This window comes from Nicotiana attenuata, unplaced genomic scaffold (genome assembly GCF_001879085.1).
Source record: "Nicotiana attenuata strain UT unplaced genomic scaffold, NIATTr2, whole genome shotgun sequence".
Lineage (NCBI taxonomy): Eukaryota > Viridiplantae > Streptophyta > Magnoliopsida > Solanales > Solanaceae > Nicotiana > Nicotiana attenuata.
This window is the reverse complement of record NW_017671298.1, coordinates 58840-74233: the sequence shown is the minus strand read 5'-3', so window position 1 is coordinate 74233 and position 15394 is coordinate 58840. Positions and strand designations below refer to the sequence as shown.

The 15394-nt window shown below is 43.7% G+C and overlaps 1 protein-coding gene across 2 annotated transcripts; it reads right to left on the bottom strand.

Moving 5' to 3' along the window:
* Positions 1 to 583: 583 nt before the first annotated feature.
* On the bottom strand, positions 584 to 3459 carry LOC109207378 (probable prefoldin subunit 2). Of its 2 annotated transcripts, none has more exons than XM_019370283.1 (2): positions 3387 to 3459; positions 584 to 1420 (listed from the first exon to the last, which is right to left on the bottom strand). In XM_019370283.1, the coding sequence occupies exon 2, from the start codon at positions 1414 to 1416 to the stop codon at positions 982 to 984; it is 435 nt and encodes a 144-aa protein (XP_019225828.1). In that variant the 5' UTR covers positions 1417 to 1420; positions 3387 to 3459; the 3' UTR covers positions 584 to 981. The 2 variants fall into 2 exon arrangements, with proteins under 2 accessions (XP_019225828.1, XP_019225827.1); XM_019370282.1 differs by having other exon boundaries at positions 3295 to 3448.
* Between the last annotated feature and the right edge of the window lie 11935 nt (positions 3460 to 15394).

Genomic DNA, 15394 nt, shown 5'->3' with positions numbered 1-15394 from the left:
TATATATATATATATATATATATATATATATATATATATATATATATATATATATATATTTTTCCAATGAATATTCTCTTAAGGGTAGTTACTAGCTACATGTATTATGTAGAGTAGTTTGTAGCCTTTACTCATAGCAAGGTAATAATGCTCTCAAGTTCTTTCTCTTTAACTAAATAATGCTCTCTCTAAGTGAACACTTTTTAACAAATTAGGCGGTGCCAATCTTAAACTTTGTTCGCTTGTATTCTATCTTCGAGCAAGGCTAACTGAAATTTAAATCCTCTGCAAAGTGAATGCTAACCCATAATTTGATTGATTTTCTTTTGCAATTCATTTAAACCGAACTTGTTGCGTGGCTTCTTGGCCGCTACCACACTTCGTTCTTTTAAGCTACGGGATACATCACCATCGGCTGTGTTAAATTTTGGCACAGACAAGAATAGATGAGAAATTTTCATTCCACGGTAGAGCATTTCAATCTTCTTCACTGAGGACCAGTGCTCCCTCCCATCACAGAAAGGAAAAAGGTCAGTTGAGGAGTATAATGTTCGAATTTATAAGAAAAAATAGTGGATAGGGATGACTAACAAAAGCAGGCTGGAAAACCAACCGAATTCAACCATCTACAACAGTATTCAAACATCTAATAAACTACAATCCATAGCGGAAGCAGAAAATGCCACATGCCTCGACATGTAGAAGCACTTGCATATGTTCAAGGAGGGAAATCAAGATTGCCAAAGGTCACCATCGTCTAGTGAAAAACCCCGTAGGGCGTGAAGCATGGTTTCGGACCACTAATCTGATCATATAAACTTTCTCATCATAAGAAACCAAAAACCTCACGTTCATGCTGAGTAAGCTAAATAAACACGATAAATCACACGCTAATAACCGGAATAGCTATGCTAAAATGTTAATAGTTCCTTGACCATATTCAACAAAGTATCTCAAAATGGATTTTGCAAACAGACTGGTCTACTCATTTGAACCAGCAGGACCAACAAGGACTCCTTGTGCGGAGCCTTCCTTTCGACCACTCTCCTCTTTTACTTCTGCATCAGGTTTTCTCATTCTAATTTTATACTTGGTTTCAAAGTCAGATATTTCCTTTTTCTTTTTCTCCAGAGCTTCATTCAGTCGAGCTATTACTTCCTCAATTCCCTCCTTATTGCGTTGAACAGCAGGCAGGACTTCCTTGATAGTTCTCTCTACTAGAACACCTCCAATCATCCTATAACACCGTCTTGAAGGATCAAGTGGTTGTACAGCATTGATCACAAGTGAGTGTTCACTAACTTCCATCTCTAGTTCCGTAATTTTAGAGTAAATCTGGTTGATCTCAGCCCTCATGGAACCATATATGTTAGCAACTGCTTGCTCATTGATTGGTTCTTCAGCTCTGGCAGCCATAGCACTGAGACAAAAAAAGAGACTATGTCAAACATCATATCCAGGCTCAGCTACTTCAACCACTTTATATTGATCAAAGTCACAAATCGTGGAAATGTAAGAGCACTTGAAATGATCAAATATATCAAGGCAGAGGTCATTTCTCTCAAGTGACTGGTGCAAAAGAGAAACCAAAGGGCCAGCAGAGTCCATGCTATTGATTCAAGATTCAAAGCAAACACTTGCATAAACATATATGAAAATGTTGGCTTGGACAGGAAACTGAAGTTACAACTTCTCCGGGTCTTAGAATTGCAAGGAAGCAAAGGAAAAAAGGTACTCAGGCGGAGAACAATTTTTTTCTCTGGGGCACTCTTACCATCCTTGCATAAGATTTAAGTGTATCTCCCAAATAAAGCCGGCTATATCATCAAGTGAATAAACACTAATGTTGCCTAAAATGGCTTATATGATAATATATTGTTCAAGTTTGGTTTATCCTGTCATAGATAATGCCTTTTCTTGAGCCCAAGGACGCACAAACTAGAGATTGCAAATTTGAGTTATTAACAACTAGGACAAAGATTTTTAGACTAGAAATGGTTACGCAAATTCATGACCATACTCACAATCAGCTATAAGAATCTCAACCTTCTACCCCAATAACAGGAGCAAAGTTTAGTTAAGACAAACATTCTCATCACTGTCACTTTCTCATTGCAGCGGGATATTTCCAGTACAGGCCTTGAATTCCAATAGGAACCCCAAGTAAAGTCATCTAATGCCATTTAGGCATAGCTGAGGCCGAGTATAGTAAAATCAGCAAGAGATGGTCTCTATGTATGATTGAGGGCGGGGAATTGCACCCTCACAAGTTTTGGAAAGAACAATTTGTTCCCATGTCAATTTGAAATGTTTACCCCTCAAAATTGAAGACTAGCGGTCAACACTTGAGAAAATGAAGGAAAGAAAGGCAAACACTGAGCTATACGGTACTACTTGAAAAAGCTAGTATTAAATTTTCAGAAGTACGGAAAGAATCAAAGCAATTTTAAGATTTTAAATTCAGCAATTGCTCTTTAGGCATGCTTAATCAGTAATATCTTGATTCAAAGTTGCAAAAGAAAAACATAAAGAGTTACACATTAATTGTCCAACTGGCCAAAGGTCCTAGATCTGCCCCTAACAACAGCATAAGATGAGTTTACATCTGAAGTTTCATGCACCCTGTAATTAATTACACAAGCTAATGCCGACAGCTAACCAACCAAAACCAAGTTCTTTTGCTAGGGAGGCAATCTACATTAAAAGAGGTGAGGTTACAATATGCTCAGACATCTTACAAGCTCTACCTGATTTTTTTCTTCTTAAAAAGTCTCTTTCTCAAAATAATGCTGCTTTAGCATTATCAAACAGAAATTGTTATTCCTTAACTTCATCATGTGATGATAAAGTCTCAAGGCTCAATGCACTAATAGGTGCCAGCAACTTAGTGATTAAACTTCCCATATAACCCCAAAACAAGTGACATTTTCAGTATCAACAAATTACAATGAATTTTTATCATTATCATCAAATCCAAAGTACTCTTGCCCTTAAATCATAAATATTAATGCCCATCAACTCAAGAATCAGAGCAATTCCAAGGCCAATAATATAGTAAAAAAATAAACCTAACACAAAAACCAGTAGCATAATAAATCCAAACAATCAACCAGGGGAAGCAAAATATAGAAAATTATGCAAGACCCACCAAGTTTGAAACTTACTAAACACAAAAATCAGATACTAGGAAAAACAAAAGACAAACAAATCATCGGATGTTTTTACATGACTCACAAACACAAAATCACATAGCTATGCGATTTCAAAGACCAAAACAAGTAAAAGATGACTTACCCGAAATAATGCTAAATTTCCTGATTTACAAACTGGGAACAGTGGGAATATGGGAACAAAGAAAAAAGAAGGAGAAAAATAATAGGGCGTACTTCGATTTGTTGAAGAAAATAGAGGAATCTGCAAATTGAGCTGTTTGGTGCTCATAAGCTTTTGGGGCGCGTGGAAGGGAGGTTTATTTTGGGTTTGAGAAAAATTGGGCCGCTTTTACATATAGGCCAGGCAGCCCATTTACAAGAGGAAACTATTTGGGAAAATGATACTGCCGAAAAATATATGTATATATATGTATATCTCTGTATGTTATATACAAAACAAATTATAAATTTTAAATGTTATTGCGGCTATCGGATATAAATAGTTTTTACTGCAGGATAAAAGTGATCTCCCCATGATATTATTAGAGATATTTGTTGGTTTTTTTAATATCAAAATTTACCTTAGACATATTTTATATCTTTTTAAACAAAGATTGATTGGTTAAACAATCAAAGTTATTTTTGATTGAAAAAAATCAAAATATTTCTTATCCAAAGAGGTTTTGCACACTTAATTATTTCCGAAAGTGAAAATAATGTCGATTAACTTAAAGAAAATGAAACTCAAAAAATTAGAAAGATACATTATTAGTGATGTTCAGAATAATAGGAGATTATGGAAAGTGGGTCGAAAAAACCTCTCGAAGAGAAATTCAGGTTATGAACAAAATAAAGTTGGAAGCACAAGTAACCCCAAATTGAAGGAGCAGCAACCATTTTCACAACAGCGCAAAACTTACTTTGACAGCTTGTTAGGATGGTTGTTATATATCGTTTCATAATGTATCGTATCGTATCGTATTGTACTATATTGTTTGATGTATAAAATGTTTGGATATCCCTAGAAAACCCTAAAAAAGTACAATGTGGGAGAATACTCAGCAGAATATTCCTATTCATAATCCCAGGAATATTCTGATAGTTGTAGTCGTTTGCTCTCTACTCGACCTCGGCACTGGTCTCTCCCTTTGAACGACTCCTCGCCACTGAACCGTGCTTGGTTTTGACCTCGGCCTCATCTCGTCCGTCTTCATTCGCTAAACTATACCTAATTTTGACCCATACAGTTAGTCCCTCCGCTTATTGAGTTCGTTCTTGATGAGCGGATTTTATCTGTATCCAATCTCAAGATATTTCGCCATGGTGAATGAGCTGAATTGGTCGACGTCGCATTAGTGATGGGTCATAGCTGAATTTTATATGTATCTAATCAAAGGCTGTGGTTGGCGTGGCTAACATAGGATGACGTCATGACCACACGTGTCATCATTACGCATCTTCCCGATGCAATGCGTCGTTTCCAGTGCCTCTATTGCTTCGATCTTAGTGTCAGTGACAGTTTCTTGCATTAATCTGGGTGCCATAATAACTTATAAATAGGGGAAGGGAGATTCAAAAATGGGACTTTTCGAACTTCATACTCCTTTGGCACTTTGCTTGTTCTTCTGCTTTAACCCTTATTTCCGATTTACTTCTGCTTTTCAATTCTAGCTTTCCCATTGATCAAACGCTTTCCCGTTGGTACCTTTCTTCTGGTTCTACGGTATACATGTTTCTTGTATAAATGATAAACTCCCCTCACACTTCTGATATAGTTTTTGATGCCATCCCTTTATCGGTGGCTATGCCTTCCGGCAGTGGCGAACCCACGGCTGCGAAAGTTGAAAGTTTTCCCACCGTGGAGGAAATAGTTCCTCAGAACCCGTCGATTAGAAATGACTTTCAGAAGGAACCTGCCCCTGCTCCTGAGCAGGTATTATCAGCCATGAGGTCGAAGCAAATATCTGACATGTGGTCTAAATTTTGTATTCCTGCCTACGTCGATATTGTTCCGGCGGGGAATGACTCAATACAAGTTCACCAACCTAGGTATTGAGTTTTCTACCAATACCCGTTTTGGGTGGGTTACTCTCTTCCTCTTCCCCACTCGCTAAGGAGTTCTGCCGCTTTTATGGCGTCTGCCCGGCACAACTTTCCCCTTACCTATATAAGGCCTTTTTGATGCTGGCGAAGTTTGCAGAGTTGGCCGGTTGCAAAGTCTCCATTCGCCATCTGCTGCATCTCTTCTCGCCTAGTTTCTACAGGGGGACGCTGATTCATCTCTGCCACCGTGGGGCTAAAGGATTGGTGACGGGAGTGCAATTACTTCTTCGTCAGGATCGAGAACGTAGTGGCGGACCCAGTCGGGTTCCCTGAGCAGTGGAACTTCTATCGTAAGGGCCTTTCACCGTTCGTCATATATTTTGTTCATCCCTCCTCTTTTTGTTTCTGACTTGCTCATGTCTTTCTACTTTCAGCTGGTGAGCGTCCACCTCCCTTGGTTCCTGATATCGAAGACTGGATGACTCACGTCTTACCTCATACTGTGGGGATTCGCGACTGGATGTCCTTTAACAAGCAGTTCGGTCCCAAGCCTTTGACTAGTGAGTCTGATTCCCATTTCTACGACCTTTTCGCTTTCGTTATAGCTTACCACGTCATCATTTTTTGTTAAACATGATTTTCTTTTTGCACCAGATCGGCGACCTTCCAAGAAGGCGAAGGCTCCGGTGCCTGCATTTCGCCAGGCAGTCGCTTCGGTTGGAATGCAATTTGTACTGGCCGAGTCTATATGAGAGGGCCAAACTCTAGCTTCATCGTTGGCTGATTCTGCCCCGCAGGCAACCGTCACGTCAGTTGAGACCTCCGATCACCGCGTCCTACACCTAATTGACGAGTCGTCTCATGACGAGGGGGAGGTGGTACCGAGGAAAAGGCGAAGGGTGGAGACTGGAAGGGTTGGTGCTGCTGATACCGAGTCGGAAAGGCCCATTATTTTGGATGCGGTGCCCTTACTAGGCGTTGAGGCTGCTCCCATGCTGGTTGTTGCTACGGAGGAAAGACCGTTAGAGGTTGAAGGGACCTTCGACAGAGGGGAACCTACACGAGTGGCCGGGGTCAGCTCATCATCAGTGGACATAAGGGATAAAAACATCCTCGTAGAAGATGATGGGTCGGGTTCCGATGTTGACCCTGTGGAGGTGCGGGCTTTTGAGGAGAGGTTCACCCGAGTGGAGATAAGGACAAAGGGGCCTGATCGGCACATAGTCGTCCACATAGATTATGACCTCTTGGCCAATTCAAAACGGGCGGTGCCGGCCTTCGCTCCTCTATGTCCGGATTTTGAGAACAGGACGCTGCAGACGCGGATCTGGTTGGGTATATCTGGCATGGCCTTGCGAGTAAGTTTGCTTTTCCCATGTTAGGCTGGTTTATTTCGTATGTGTAATTCATTTCCGCTGACATGTCTTCTTTTGCGCGTCAGACCCTCATTATGGAGATTGAGCGTGATCAGCGAGAAGAGCGTAGGACGGCCCTCTTCAAGAAGTTGGTATCCAAGTACAAAGAGTACCGTTCTAAGCATCGAACGCTAGTCGAGTTACTTAGCCAAGACGGCCAGTTTCAGACGCTTTGCGACGGGCTCAAGCAGAAGGATGAGGAGCTGAAGGAGAAGGACGATGAGCTTATGAGGGCCATCGGCAGGTGCAGCGTGCTTGAGGGGGCGCTGAGGGCTAAGGAGGATGAGCTCGAGGTGAGTAAGGGAGTGATGGCCAAAAACACTAACCTTCAAGAGCAGGTGGCGTCTTTAAGGGTCGAGCTCGAGCAAGGCGAAGCAAGGGCCGTCAACTTGAGGGGTGAGTTGAGCACCAGGGTCTAAGAGTTGGGCCGAGCTGAGAAAGCAAAAATGGCCGATGTGGATGAGGTGGCAGTCCTGGTGGGCGCCCTTCGTGTTTGATGGTCTGAGCGGGCTATTGAGGCGGAAACTTCGGCGCTCAAGGAGGCAAGGTTTGAGGAGCGGATTGGGGGTTTGGAAGCAGAGCTATCTGAGCTGAATGAGCAGGTTGTCGCTCTAAGAGCCGAGAAGGCGCAAGAGCAGGCCCGGCCATCTTCATCTCCTACTTCTGCCGATCCCGGTGTGTCACGAAAGTTGTATGAAATGCGGGTTCATGCTGAGGCCCAACTTGATATATACAAGTCTCTGAAGACGGCTGGGAAGATTTTTGAGGCGGAACTTGAGGATGTTCGTGTCAAGGCACGTCCAGCTCGTGACGCCTGTGGTTATGATCCCGGTACGCCCGGAGGAGACAATGATGAAGACACCTTAGATGGTCTTACATTCGACCCTTGGTACGATGATGAGTATGCTGGTGACGTTGGTGATGGGGGGGATGATGCGGCGTGAAGTCTTTGTACTTGGTTTTTGCTTTTTTTGTGTCTTGCTATTTTTTGTGGCGGCGTCTTTCCAGCCCTTTGTAAATATGTATTGGAATGGAATGATTAAAATGGAACAATTGTCTTTTGTTGTGTATTTCTAGCTCTTCTTTCTTTTCTTTTTGTGAGTGTTCTTTTGTGAGAAAGTCCCTGACTTTCGGTTCGATTCGAACGAGGTCATCGATTTGAACGAGGTTGAATGTAAGTTAATTCGAGCGAGATTGAATTTGAGTTAATTTGAGCGAGGTCGAATGTAGAACGATTCGAACGAGTTCGAATGTATATTGATTCAAACGAGGCCGAATGTAGAACGATTTGAACGAGGTCGAATGTAAGTTAATTCGAGCGAGGTCAAATGTAGAATGATCCGAACGAGGTCGAGTGTATATTGATTCGAACAAGGTCGAATGTAAGTTAATTCGAGTGAGGTCGAATGTAGAACGATTCGAACGAGGTCGAATGTAGAACAATTCGAACAAGGTCGAATGTAGAACGATTCGAACGAGGCCGAATGTATATTGATTCGAATGAGGTCGAATGTAAGTTAATTCGAGTGAGGTCAAATGTAGAACGATTTGAACGAGGTCGAATGTATATTGATTCGAACGTGTCGAATGTATATTGATTCGAACAAGGTCAAATGTAAGTTAATTCGAGCGAGGTCGAATGTAGAACGATTCGAACGAGGTCGAATGTAGAACGATTCGAACAAAGTTGAATGTAGAACGATTCGAACAAGGTCGAATGTATATTGATTCGAACGAGGTCGAATGTATATTTTCTTTGCGTTGGCGTGATGTGCAAATTTGGTGGAGGTGTAAGAAATATTGCTTTGTTCATTCATTTGAGAATATTACATTTCTTTTCGGTCCGTACATACATTCGAGGAGTGCCAGTCTATCTAGTTCCTTCATCGCTCGTCCTAGAGAAATAGTCGATAGGCGGGGCGATGAACTAAATACCTAAACTCCAAGATGCCCCCATAGTTGCCTCATTAAAAACCTCCCCGAGAAAACCCAATTGGGACAAAACTCGGGTGAGGGAAAAAAGAGTACGACTTGAAGGACGTCCATCTTCAGAAGTTGAAGTATTTGAGGTGGGCGACATTCCAATTGTTTGGTAGTAGTTTTCCCTCCATTGTTTCTAGTTGGAATGATCCTTTATTTCCTGTTGCCGTGATTTTGTATGGTCCGTCCTAATTGGTTCCCAATTTGCCTTCCCGTGGGTCTTTGCTCGCTTGTGTTTTGGTTTTGAGTACATAGTCCACTGCCTTGAGTGGTCTGACTTTGGCTTTTTTGTTGTAGTACCATTCTGCTTGCTGCTTTTGAGCTATCATTCTTATGTAGGCCATGTCTCTTCGCTCATCTGTTGCGTCGAGGTCTTGCTTTCTGCTTTCATCGTTACTTGATCCGCTCTCGTTAGAGCATCTCAAACTTGGTTCCCCGACTTCGACTGGTATCACTACTTCAGTACCATAGACTAGTGAATATGGCGTTTCTCCTGTGCTTGTTTTTCGCGTGGTGCGGTATGGCCATATCACTTCCAATAGCAGTTCTGGCCACAGTCCCTTGGTGTCATCAAGCTTCTTCTTCATGACGTTAAGTATTGTTTTGTTGGAGGACTCTGCCTGTCTATTGCCTGCGGGATGATATGGCATGGAGAGTATTCGCTTGATATGCCATTTCTCGAAGAATTCGGCGATCTTTTTTCCGGTGAATTGGGGTCCATTGTCACAACTGATTTCTTTGGGGATGCCGAAGGGGCGTATGATGTTCCTCCATATGAATATGATAACTTCCTGCTCGCGTATTTGGGCGAATGCACCTACTTCTACCCACTTGAAAAAATAGTCAGTTAAAACCAAAAGAAATCGTATATTACCTCGTCCTGCTGGAAGGGACCGACGATGTCCATCCTCCATTTGATGAATGGCCAAGGCGATGTGACGGAGTGGAGGTGCTCGCCCACCTGGTGGATCATTGGAGCATATTTTTCATGGTGGGCCAGTAATAGCCTGCCCGTATGAGGCATCTAATCAAGGGCTCGATTACCGGTATGTGCTCCACGGTGGCCTTCGTGTACTTCTTCGAGGACGCACCTAGTTTGGTTTGGTCCTAGGCACTTCGCCAAGGGACCGCCAAATGTTCTTTTGTACAGCTCATGGTTGATGATGCTGTATCGGGACGCCTGCATTAGAAGCTTCTTGGCTTCTTTTTTGTCGGGTGGGAGCACTCTATCCAGCAAATATGACGTAATACGGTTGTGCCAGTCCCAAGTCAGGTTTATAGTGTGTACCTCAATTTGGTCTATCGACGAACGGGGGAGGGTGACCACGTTTTCTTTTCCACTTAAGTTCTTGGTGGCCACTGCTAATTTGGCAAGGCTGTGTGCTTCGATGTTTTGTGCTCGGGGTATCTGGTTGAGTTGGCACTCATCGAACTCGGGCAGTAGCTTATAATTTCTGCCTGATATTTTTGTAGCCTTTGTTCTTTGATTTGGAAAGTCCCTGTGACTTGGTTGACGACGAGTTGCAAGTCACATCGGAGGATGACTCGCCGTGCTCCATATTTGAGAGCTAGCTTCAGTCCTGCAATTACGGCCTCATACTCGGCCTCATTGTTAGTCATGTCGGGACACCGTATGGATTGGCGGATGACTTTGCCTGTTGGAACCTCGAGCACGAGTCCCATTCCAGTTCCTACCGCATTGGAGGCACCATCGGTGTATAGGACCCATAGGTCGGGTAACTTAGGGGAGGTACGGGTGGCTTCCTGCTCGACCTTAGGCAGTATTTTGGCGCTGAAGTCGACGACGAAATCGGCGAGTACTTGCGACTTTATCGCTGTTCGCGGCTGATATGTTATATCATGCTCGCTTAATTCGATGCCCCACTTGGACAATCTACCCGATAACTCGGGTTTGTGTAGGATGCTTCTTAGGGGAAGGTCGTGACCACCGAGATGGGGTGGTATTGAAAATAGGGTCTCAGCTTTCGTGAAGCTACGACTAATGCTAGGGCCAGTTTTTCGAGGTGGAAATACCTCGTTTCGGCATCGGCCAAGATTTTGCTAATGTAATAGATTGGAGATTGCGTAACTTTGTTTCACGGACCAAGACTGCGCTTACTGCAACGTCGGATACGGCAAGGTAAATTAAGAGGCGTTCACCTAGTTCTACCTTGGCGAGTAATGGGGGCGAGGACAAGAATGCCTTTAGCTCTCTTAGGGCCATTCGGGATTTCACTGGAGTCCGTTGTCCTTTTTGAGCGCGTTGAAAGATTTGTGGCATCTATCAGAGAATCGTGAGATGAACCTCGATAAGGCCTCTATACGTCCGTCAACTTCTGCACTTGTTTCTTGCTGGTCAAAATTTCAGGTATTCCCTCTATAGCCTTGATCTGGATTGACCTCGATGCCTCTCTACGACACCAAAAAACTGAGGAACTTCCTCGAGGTCACGCTGAAAGCACACCTTTTGGGGTTCAGATTCATGCCGTATCGTCTAAGTATGTCGAAAGCTTCCCTTAGGTGGTTGATGTGGTCCTCTTTTCTCTTTTATTTGACTAACATGTCATCTATATAGACTTCCATCGTTTTGCCGAGTTGCTCTTTGAATATCTTGGTGACCAGCCTCTGATAGGTCGCCTGCATTTTTTAACTCGAACGACATGACTCTGTAGCAGTACGTCCCTTGATGGGTTATAAAGGTGGTTTTATCTTGGTCCTCCTCCTCCATGAGGATTTGGTTGTAGCCTAAGTAGGCGTCCAAGAAGCTTAATAGCTCGTGTCCTGTTGTTGCATCGATGAGCTGATCGATGTGAGGTAACGGGAAGGAGTCTTTCGGGCAGGCTTTGTTTAGGTCTGTGAAGTCTACGCACATCCACCATTTCCCATTTTTCTTTTTCACTATGACCACGTTAGCGACCCATTGGGGGTACTTTGACTCTCGAATGGAACTGTTGGCGAGCAATTTTTCTACCTCTTCGTGGACGGCCTCGTTGATTGTAGGATTGAACTTTCTTCTGATTTGTCATACCGGCCGGTAGAGTCGATCGACATTCAGCTTGTGTTTTGCAATGTCTTTCGGGATACCTAGCATATCTGCATGGGAGAAAGCAAACAGATCGGCGTTGTCAGCTAAAAATTTATGGAACTTACCTGGTTCTGTGAGTTTGTGGCCGATATAGGTTTTTTTGTTATGATCGCTTTCGTCCAGCTGGACGGGATTGAGGTCTTCCACTATTGACCCTGTGGCTTCCACGACGTCGGGTTCTCTAACGACGTCTATTTGTTCGTCGGACTCGGGCCCCGACTTCGGTAATTACTTTTCTCCTAAGCCCCCCTCTCTTAACTATTGGGTGTATGTGCAATCTTGGGCGATGCGGTAGCATTCTTGAGTTGTGCGCTGTTTACCGCGGATGCTGAATGTTCCCCATGGGGTAGGGAACTTGATGACCTGGTATAAACTGGACGGGATGGCCTTTATGGCGTGTATCCAGGGTCGCTCTATAATGGCGTTGTAGGCGGTATCTTGGATCATGACATGGAATGTTGTTTCTAGGGTGACGCCCCGGCCAGGACGGACAATGTTATCTCTCCGGAGATTCGTTCAACTACATTGTTAAAACCTGTTAGTGTTATGCAGCGTGGTACTATCTTATCCTCGAGTCTTATTTGTTTGAGAACTCTGGGGTGGATAATACACGCGCCGCTCCCGTCGTCTACCATGATTCTTTTTACATCGATATCTGAAATTCGTAAAGTAATGACAAGAGCGTCGAAATGAGGAAAGGTCAAGCCGTGGGTATCTGACTTATCGAAGATGATACTTCTTCGAGGTTATCATACCGTTCGTGGGTGATCGACCGTTTCAATATGTGTGGTGGTGAACTTCACATGGTTAATTGTTGCTTAGTCGCCTTCGCCGATGATCATTTGGATGGTGCGAGCGGGGGAGGGTGGCTTTGGGGGGCCTTGATGTGGTTCTCGCCCATGGACGAAATTGGCTCTCCCTAAGGTCGCTCATCAGCTCATTTAAATGTCCTTGGTGGAGCATGTTCACTACTTCTTGTCGTAGGGCTATGCAATCCTCGGTCTTGTGGCCCCGTTCCCGATGGAACTCGCAGAGGGCATTCGACTTTCTGGAATTTTGGACCGACTTCATCTTTTGTGGACATTTCACCTTGGGACCGAGCTTCTCCAGGGCGTAAACTATTTCTGAAGGAGACACACAAAAATTGTGAGTAGATAATAGTGGAGGCATACCTCTTTCGTTTCGGTAAGTTTTTGCTTGTGGCCGGGACGCCCCTTCGGCTTGGCGGGGAGATATTGGGATGGTCGCTCTGTTGTACGGTTAGTGCCTTTCCCGATTGAGGCGTGGGCCTGCGTGATCTCTTCGGCTGTTATTCCGACGATGTTTCCTTGATTCCATTTGGACTGTTGTTAGCCGTTGGGTCGGACCATTGAGGTCGTCTTCATCAGCCCTCACCACGGTGCAATAAGCATTGTGAATTTCTTCCCAAGTGGTTGGGGAGGGGGGGTATTTCATGAGTCTTCTTAATAGTTTTCTGGTCGCCCTTGACTCGTTCCTGTTTAACCCGCTTTAAAAGGCCGCTACCGCCATACCTTCCGATACATATGGCAGGCTCATTCTTACTCTGTTGAACCGGGTGAAGAGGTCCCTGAGTCTTTCGTCAGGCGATTACCTGACGGCCAATATGTCATTCACTCTGGCTTCTGCTTTTTTGGCACCGGAATGGGCGGTGACGAACTTGTCGGCCATTTCTTCGAACGTCATTATGGGACGTGCTGGTAATTATGAGTACCATGTTAAGGCTCCCCCTGCTAGTGTTTCGCCGAACTTCTTCAGCAGCACCGACGGTACCTGCTCTTTCGAGAGGTCGTTGCCTTTTACCGCCGCGACGTAATAATGATATGGTCTTCAGGGTCCGTCGTGCCGTCGTATATTTTCAAATATGGTGGCATTTTGAAAGTTTTGGGTATGGCATGTGGGGCTGCCTCCTCACTGTATGGCTGCTCCACGAACCGACCGACATCCCATTTTGGCAGGAGTTTCGGGGTGCCTGGTATCTTATCAACTCTTTCTTGGTGCTCCCTCATTGGCCGCAAAGCGCTTTATTCTCATTCTCCATTTCTTCCATTTTCTCCAGAATAGTAACGAGGGCGTCGTTACCTGCAACAACAACGGTGTGAGGGTTACCTATTGGGGGAGGGGCGTGTTGCTCGTTGATGGTTATTGGGGTGTCAACTCATGCGGTGTTCCTACTCGCCCCTTGAGCGGGTTTGTTGAGTATACTACTTAGGGTATTTGTCAGCCACGCCTCCAATAACTTTTTCACTGTGGGCGGCGCTTCTTCCGTCGTGTACGTGGAGGCTCCCTTCTCATGTGAAACGGTTACACTCCCATGAGGAGGGGGTGAATCATTTTGCCCGGGTGAGGCGCTCGGCGTCACATTCTCCTCGTCTTTCCTGTCCACCTCGTTGATGGTACCTAGGAGATTGGTAGTGACACCCATCACTGCTTTCAGTCTTTCCTGTTTCCTACCATTGTTAGCTTGTGAAAACAAGAAAAAGGGAGCTTTTGTTGTTGTGTTTTTTTTTACATCTAGAAGAGACTAAACTTTTTAACTAGGAACTCCCCACAGATGGCGCCAAATTGTTTGACCAAAAAGTTTTAAGCTCTTTTAGTTAAACCAATTTAATAAATAGATAAGGGGTGAATCCAAGTTAAAAGTAATAAATTCCAGATCCGAAATTAAACAACTTAGACGGTATGTGGCCGTGTTCAAGTCAACAAATGCTGAGTTAATGCTCAATGATTATTAATAAATATGAGGATGAAAACATGCAATAAATGTGATAAATGGCATTAAATGTAATAAGAAGGAATTTGTCACCCAAATGTTGGATGAGATGGATGATTCCTTCCTCTGACTACAACGTGTGACAGCAGACAACGGAAGTGGACTATGCGTTCTTGGATCTTGTGAGCTAAAGTGGAATATTATGTGATGGAACCAAACAAGAGAGACAAAACAAACTTTTTGTATATTCCTGATAGTCAACTTTTAACAAGATGTTCCTTCATGAAAGTTCTGAATCCCCTTTTGTTTCCTCTCTCTTCCTATTTATAAGGGATATCCCTAGAAAACCCTAAAAAAGTACAATGTGGGAGAATATTCAGCAGAATATTCCTATTCATAATCCCAGGAATATTCTAACAACTGTAATTGTTTGCTCTCTACTCGACCTCGGCACTGGTCTCTCCCTTTGAGCGACTCCTCGCCGTTGAACCGTGCTTGGTTTCTACCTCGGCCTCAGCTCGTCCGTCTGTATTCGCTAAACTATACCTAATTTTGACCCATACAATTTTATGATGTCATGGACTAACAATATGGAGACATTGGGTTTCCCTGCCTTAACCCCTTCTTTGCTTCGAATCTGTCAGTTAATCTACCATTCAATATTAATGTATAACTAACAATAGTTACACATTCCATGATCAATGTTACCTTGTATGGGATCCCAAACTCAAGTAGTATTGATCTCAGGAAGCTCCATTCTACTGAGTCATATGCTTTTCTGATATCTACCTTGATCATGCATCTAGGAGAGACTGCTTTTTGAGTGTAACCCTTAATCAGCTCGTGTATAACATTGTCAAGTATGTTTCTACCTTCTATGAAGGCAGATTGTGAAGGCCCTACCAGTAGATCAATAATTAGTTTAAGTCTAGCAGGAGACAGTAGTAGAGATACAAGTGACTAATAGAGGCAAACAGGCAGTGGTTAC

What these genes read in the sequence shown, in the direction of transcription:
- LOC109207378 (XM_019370283.1), bottom strand. Translation starts at nt 1,416, where the DNA reads ATGGCTGCCAGAGCTGAAGAACCAATCAATGAGCAAGCAGTTGCTAAC.